Below are 7,890 nucleotides of genomic sequence, written 5' to 3'. Positions count from 1 at the left end.
ATGGAAAAATGGAGACCACCTCCCCCTGTGGGATGAAGTTAAAATAATAGACAGAGAACACCACTGGGAAATACGAAAACTAAAAGAAGCAGCACATATGCTAGGACACAACAACGTCCTTAGCAGACCGAGTGCAGATATGATTAGCATATGGAAACCAGTATTAAAGAAGGATAGGAAAATATTAGATTTATAAGCCCTAAAATTCACTCTATAATAACCCACGGGCATATGGCGTAGCTGTTACGAGCGAGGGCTACTAACCCAAGATTCTGAATTCGATTCCAGGAAGTGACCTGAATATTAATAATAATAATAATATCGAAAAATACCTTAGAAATGAGAACCCAGGTTAGAAATTTCCCCAAGACACCTGATGAAGGCTGGAGGGTATATCAGCCGAAACGTTGTATTAACAATAAACAAAATGAGGACAAATATCCGTCAAATGTAAATAATGTGGGGGAAATATATTTTTGATTTATTGTAGCTTTCTGGTTATTTCCCCTCAAGCGAATATGTGACAGTCGTTATCACTAAGTATTAAACATGCTACTATTTTTACAGTTGTCGTTGCATGTCTGATCTTTCTGTTTATGTATAGGGATGTAGGTAATTTCCTTGGTGCATCTTTCCAATTTATTTTTGTTTAATAACTCAATTGTATTGCCATTTCGCAACAATGGGGGCCGATTATTTATCAGTGTGAGCTGTGTTGATGTAAAGTAATTGCGTTCGACTTGACACACTGGTGAGTTCAGTCGTTTGCACGCACTTCGTATTTGATTGTGTACCTGAAACAGGAGGGAAAATATGATTAACTATTTCATTATACAGTCAGAGAAGCATGTAAATATATTAATTGGAAGATAACGTGATTTTATGAAATTTTAATTTCTTAAGTCTATTTCTCTTTTTCTTTGAAAGTTGTCAACAAATGCTGCTAGATTTTGCTTTTACCCGTACTATTTAAAAAGAGACCTTTTATGTATGTTATTCATCCCATTATTCTTCATCTAAGAAGGAAGTTACACTTGATTGAAAAGGTTTTGTGCACTTCATTCAGTATTTCACTTATCAACTTACTTTTTATCCAAGACCCTCCCCTACAAAAGAAAAAAAAAACAGCAAAAAACAAAACAAAACAAACTTTTCCTTCTTGCTTGTGTTAATATTTGTACGTATGTTGGCAGCCACATAAACATTCTTATGTCTGACTGTTCAACTAATGAAACGATAACTGTATTTCCGACGGTTCTAATAATTAGATTAGTTCAAAGCTCATCAAAAATATAACAGAAAAAGCATAAATTTCATCTTCAAAGGGAGACGAGTGTAATAGTAAATCTGTATTGTTCAATTCTTTTTTCTATAGCTTTTATATTGATTTGTAATACAGGTCTAGACGCTAGTCTGATGTGGGGTCACTTCCCGGTAATTTTTTCCATCAAATTCATCTCACTTCGAAAGTATTGTTCATATAAAGAACGAGTGATTTCCGAAGGTTTTGATGGTTTGATTCGTGCGAAAAAAAAAGAAAAGAAAAAAAAGAACTACAGGAAAAACAAATTTCACCGTCAAAGTGAGACGGGAGTAAAAATAAAAATTAAAGTTTGGTTAAGAAAACGAAGAAGTAAAGATTTTAGATTTAAAATAAAATCAAAATCGGATTTTGCAATTTTATTTCTATGATTCTTATAACAGTGTGTAGGCACAGATACCTCCCCTGACGGCAGCTGCCCAATAAGCTGGACAATAGAGGGCATATGCAACATTAAGGTTCAGACACTCACCTCTTTCTCTTTTGGTATCTTGACGTCGTAGAGCAAAGACGTGATCTAGTTGACTCTCTCACACTACACGCCAGCTAGCAGACAGGAGGCAACGCATAGGAGAAGATCATGGCCTCCACGCATCAAACCATTTCCATTTATCATTCAGCTTGTATATATACCGTGTGGCCACATTAAAGGTATCTAAAGTTACCGCCTTGTTCCATGTATTTCTTTATACCGTGTTCTTGTCAAAAGATATTACAGCCTTCTGAAGAGTCATATTTAGATGATTCCACAACCATGATATAAACAGATCACCACACCATCTAAAATGGTGACCCGACTATCTAAAATGGTGAACCCCGGATGAATTCTGACCAGTGGATACGTATTCCTTTTTTCCCCTTCGTGACTTCGCCTACACGACGAGACTGCCATTCATCCTATAGGAACATACCACTGATCTCTCTCGTCGCCACATTGTCTTCTTCACCAGGAAATTTTGGCGGGAAACTGCACACCATTTTGCATCGTGTTGTAAATGAATTTACAACTTGGACCTTCGAAGACACAGCTTCCCAGGGGAATTTTTTTTTCTTGTATGTAGAAAAAAAATTATCCGGAAGTTTCTCCAAAATCCACACGGACAACAATTTTACTACGTGCCAGGTATGAGTTTCTTTCTCTCAGCCACTTGGATTATCCATGTGTTGGCCATGTTTTGTTCTTTATCTGTTAGCAAGGACTTCTATTTCATCCTATGCTACTGAAAGAAAAAAGAAATTCCTAGTTCGCTGATTGTCGTGTCTTCTTTCAACTAGGCTGGTTGACTGCTATTTCTAACGGCGTTTCTTTCAGCCAGCTTGTTCTTTGTGGCGTTCCGTTTCGTATTATCGTCAAGATGAATCATTTTCCTTTGCCTCAATGCGCTTTTTCGTCCTCCTTTCGAGCTTGTACTTCTTCTACTCTGGACGACATGCAATCCCCCGAAATCCCCCGTCAAGTCGCATGCTTGTGCAGAGACCGTTCGTTTTCACGGAATCATTCTGCAGGGAGAACCGGACTTCGTTCTTTCTCGGGCGGACGCGCGCCACTGGCTCCATCAATTTGCTGGTACCACAGGAAATTCAAGGATCAGGCTGAAAAGTGTACACAGCCCTGCTGTTACACTTCTCAGGGAAACTAGGCAGGGAGGCGCTGGGAAAGACAGTTGTCTCCCCATTGGATTCACCTCACCGTGCATTTTTTATACGAGATGCTATTTCTTCAAAGTCGTTTATGGTGCCAGCTTAAGCATTTGGCTTCGAAGGTTTATACTTCTACCATCTCTCTCTACACGGTGAATCACTCCGCCATCAAAACCTACGGACAAATCTCTCTTACCCTGGATTTAGGGACTTCAAGTGGATATTATTTACATTATTTACACTTGACGGATAGTTGTCCTCATCTTGTTTGTTGTTAACACAACATTTCGGCTGTTATACCCTCCAGCCTTCATCAGGTGTCTTGGGGAAGTTTCGAATCTGGGTTCTCATTCATAAGGTATTTTTCGATGTTGTTGCTATTATTATTACTATTATTATTATTATTATTATTATTATTATTATTATTATTATTATTATTATTGTTGTTGTTGTTGTTGTTGTTGTTGTTGTTCAGGTCACTGCCTGGAATCGAACTCGGAATCTTGGGGTTAGTAGCCCGCTCCCTTAACCACTACGCCATATACCCACGGGCATGATTTGAAGGGACCTCCAGTCTTTTCCCGACCGCGCCGTTTGTCTCCAGAGAAACTCCGAATCGCCCGGGCTGAATTCGAGCACATGCTCCAACTGGGCCTTCTCCGTTCCTCCACGAACCCATGGGCATCACCTTTACACATGGCCATCACCTTTACACATGGCCATCACCTTTACACATGGCCATCACCTTTACACATGGCCAAAAAAGAATGAAGCTGATTTTAGACCGGTTGGAGATTTTAGACGTCTTAACACTGTCACTATCGCAGATCGCTATCCCCTTCCAAATGTGCAGGGTTTTTCATCTGCCTTGCACGGCTGTAAGATTCTTTCTAAAATCGACTTGGTGCGCGCGTACCATCAACCCCGACGACATTCCAAAGACAGTTGTCACCACTCCTTTTGGAGCATGGTGATAGCTTGTCTAAGGCGTTTGGACTTCGTAATGCGGGCAGCACGTTCCAAAGGTTCATTGATGAGGTCGTTCGTGGGTTAGATTTTGTCTTCGCGTACGTCGATGACCTTTTAATCGCCAGTGGTACTCCAGACCAGCACCTCTAGCACTTGAGTCAGCTGTTCCTATGAAGATCAACCCGGCTAAGTGTGTCTTCAGTTCTACCAGTTTGGATTTCTTGGGGCATCTCATTGACGCTGACGGTATTCGCCCGCTTCCCTCTAAAGTGGAAGCCATCAAACGCTTGTCTCCTCCTGCTTCCTTAAAACAGCTCAGAAATTTTATTGGTTTAATTATTGTCGTCGTTTCATTCCTAACAGTGCGGAGAGGTTGCTTCCCTTGACCCAGCCCTTAAAAGATCAACTCAAGAAAGACTCCCAGATAATGCTGTCTACTACAGCCACCGAAGCATTTGAATCTGTCAAATCTGACTTTGCTCAAGCATCCTTCCTAGCTCATCCTATTGCGGATCCAAAATTGATACTCATTGTTGACTCGTCATCATCCGCTATTGCCGCAGTTTTAGAGCAATCTGTCAACAACCGAAACCAGCCATTAGCCTCTTTTCTCGCCAGCTGAAAAAAGCCGAATTGAGATACAGTGTTTGTTAAAGAACTCGTAGCAATTTATCCGGCGGTGAAGCATTTCTTTTATCTTCTTGAAGGTAGAGATTTCATGATTTTCACCAACCACAAACCGCTAACGGTCGCCCTGTTTTGCCAGAATGGACTGGTACTCGTACAGAGAAATAAGGCATTTGGACTACATATCACAGTTCACTAGTGACATTTGTCACATCGCTGGCACTGACAACATCCCCGCCGACGCCTTATCTCGCCTGCCTGTCGGTGCATTGTCGTCTCCTGCTTTGATTGATTTGGTTGCTATGGCTACTGACCAACCCTCCTTGGACTATCTGGACGTCTTTTCACCACAGTTTTCCTGCTGCAAGTTTGAACACCTGCCTCTGCCTTTTTCTGAAGGAACTATTCTCTGCGATGTTTCTACCGGGTCACCCTTCCCCTCATTCCTGAACATAACCGTCGTGCTGTTTTTGAAGCACTGTTTTCACTGTCACACCCCGGCGTTGCGATCATAGTAAAGCTTATCTAGACCCACTTTTTCTGACCGAATATGCGGCGGTCTATTACTGCTGGGTCACGTGCCTGTCTGCCATGTCAGCGTTCCAAGGTGCATCGTCATGTGAGAGCACCTCTTGGACACTTCCAGCCACCGGACACCAGATTCCGTCACATACACATCGACCTGGTTGGTCCTTGGCCGGTCAGTTGCGGATTTACTTATATATTGACCTGAATCGACCGTTTCTCCAGAAGGCCTGAAGCCATTCACCCAGAGCACTCATCTCCGGGTGGATATCTCGCTTCGGAGTACACTCTAGAATTACTACTGACCGTGGACGCCAATTTGAAGCTTGTCTGTTCCGTGAGCTTTTGAGATTGCTCGGAGTTCAGCATATCCGCACCACCAGTTACCATCCCGCTGCGAACGGTATGGTGGAACGATTCCACCGCCAACTTAAAGTCGCTATTCGCACGGGTCCTGACCCTCATCGTCGGTCCGAGTTTCTCCCTATTGCTCTGCTAGGGTGCCGCTCAGCTATCAAGGAGGACTTAGGCTACTCCTCTACTGAGCTCCTCTATGACACCACCTTAGCCCTTTCTGGGCAAATGTTGGCGCCCATCAACTTACCGAATGCGGACCCCACATCTTACGTCACGCGACTTAGGTTATTCTTTGTTGACCTGCCATCGATGCTTCCTCGCGACCAGGCTATTTCTTCTGCAGTACCTCTGGATATTTCTACTTGGAATCACGTGTTTGTGAGAAATGATACCGTCAAGGGACCGCACACACCTCCCTTCACTGGACCCTGTCGCGTTCTTAGAAGCACACCAAAACTATTCGCTGTGGACATTCGCGGAAAAAACGAGACCGTCTCTATCGACAGAGTAAAATAAGCCTTTTCTGAAACATTTATGCCACTTCCTGACACGCCCATCATTCCATAAACACTCTCACCCCCATAAAGACCACCTCCACTCACCAAATCACCAACTACACAAATGCATTCTTCACCTTACAGGACACGTTCGGGCAGATCGGTTCATTGGCCGAAGAGACTGTCTCAGACTATTTATATTTCTTAATTTTGTTTCGCCAGTGACTGTTCCGGAGAATAGACTTATGTTCTTATAGACAGCGCATTCATATTTTCTCTCTTTCTGTATCATTGTACATATATATTTTGTTCTATATGATTGGACGCCTTTCTTTGCTGAATGTTTTTCCTTGTTCATACTTGCATTGTAGTTTTTCAATTGTTCATACAACTATTTTGCCATGGTTCATTCTTCCGTGCTCTCCTAGTGCACTCCCACTCCATCTACATTACTCTTATTCGACCACTTCAGGTCTAAGAGGGGGCTCTGTAAGCGCAGTTACCTCCCCTGACGGTGGCTGCCTAGCAGACAGGAGGCAACGCACAGGAGAAGATCATGGCCTCCACGCATCAAACCATTTCTATTTATCATTCAGCTTGTATATATACGTGTGGCCACATTAAAGGTATTTAAAGTTACCGTCTTGTTCCATGTATTTCTTTATACTGCGTTCCTGTCAAATGATATTACAGCCTTCTGAAGAGAGTCATATTTAGATGGCTCCACAACCATAATACAAACAGACCACTACTCCATCTAAAATTGTGTTCTTATTTTGTATTGACCAGTTTAGAGTCACATGTTAAACAATATAGGCGCAGGAGTGGCTGTGTGGTAAGAAGCTTGCTTCTCAGTCATATGGTTCCGGGTTCAGTCCCACTGCGTGGCACCATGGGCAAGTGTCTTCTACTATAACCTTGGGCCGACCAAAGCCTTGTGAGTGGATTTGGTAGACGGAATTTGAAAGAAGTCCGTCGTATATATATATATATATATATATATATATATATATATATATGTATATGTTTGTGTATCTGTGTTTGTCTACCCAACATCGCTTGACAACCGATGCTGGTGTGTTCATGTCCCCCGTAACCTAGCGGTTCGGCAGAAGAGACCGATAGAATAAGTACTAGACTTACAAAGAATAAGTCCTAGGTCGATTTGTTCGATTTAAAGGCAGTGCTCCAGCATGGCCGCAGTCAAATGATTGACACGAATAAAAGAATAGACAAACTGACCTTGTACACAACATTCACCGAGAAAGCTTACGTTACGTACATGAATGCTTAGTCATAGCAGACAGAATAAAGACTATAGAATGAAAGGAGACATGATCACGCAATGTGGTGAATGTAGACGTGACTGGGTTATGTAAGTCTGAATATTTGAAAAGATGTATTTGCGTGAGATAAAATTTTGGTGTGATAAGCGCGTTTAGACATGAATTTAGTAAGTGCCTGTAGATAATTAAGAGTTTTAGCACTTCAAACACTTAGTACCACGTACAGCATCAGGCTTTGGCACCATTGTAACAAATCAGTGACTGTCATGTTAATGTACACAAATGATGCAAAAAAAAAAAGAAAAAACTGCGTGAATTTGGCTCATTTATCATATTGTTATTTTTACAAGGATCATATTGAGTCATATATAGACAAAGTTGAAACTGCCATTTTCTCTCTCAACAGAACAGATACTTTTCGCACATCCAAGTGGTTTTTTTCAGTCCTTTCAAGTTCAATAAATAGCTTGGTTGGCTTAAAAGAAGAAAAAAAAAAAACTACCGGTTTTCTGCAAGCCACTTGATAATATTTTCATATTGATATTTTCAGTCGCGTATTTTATTGAACGCCCCATGTTGAATTGCAAAATTGCAATGTTATATTTGTGTAATACAGAGAGAGAGAGAGAGAGAGAGAGAGAGAGAGAGAGAGAGAGAGAGAGAGAGA

The 7,890-nt window shown here is 41.6% G+C and overlaps 1 protein-coding gene across 3 annotated transcripts in view; it reads right to left on the bottom strand.

The window, feature by feature from the left end:
• Positions 1-33: 33 nt before the first annotated feature.
• The window catches only part of LOC106874704 (calcitonin gene-related peptide type 1 receptor), an 85,866-nt gene continuing 78,009 nt past the window's right edge, over positions 34-7,890 (bottom strand). For 2 of the 3 annotated variants that reach the window (XM_052967090.1, XM_052967091.1), the window contains exon 12: positions 34-794. In XM_052967090.1, the coding sequence (XP_052823050.1) occupies positions 537-794 (258 nt within the window). In that variant the 3' untranslated portion in view covers positions 34-536. The remainder of the gene's footprint in view (positions 795-7,890) is intronic. The other variant, XM_014922518.2, reaches the window with a different exon arrangement.

This window comes from Octopus bimaculoides, chromosome 4 (genome assembly GCF_001194135.2).
Source record: "Octopus bimaculoides isolate UCB-OBI-ISO-001 chromosome 4, ASM119413v2, whole genome shotgun sequence".
NCBI classification, from domain to species: domain Eukaryota; kingdom Metazoa; phylum Mollusca; class Cephalopoda; order Octopoda; family Octopodidae; genus Octopus; species Octopus bimaculoides.
The sequence above is the reverse complement of the archived record's forward strand: the minus strand, read 5'-3'. Positions and strand labels throughout refer to the sequence as shown.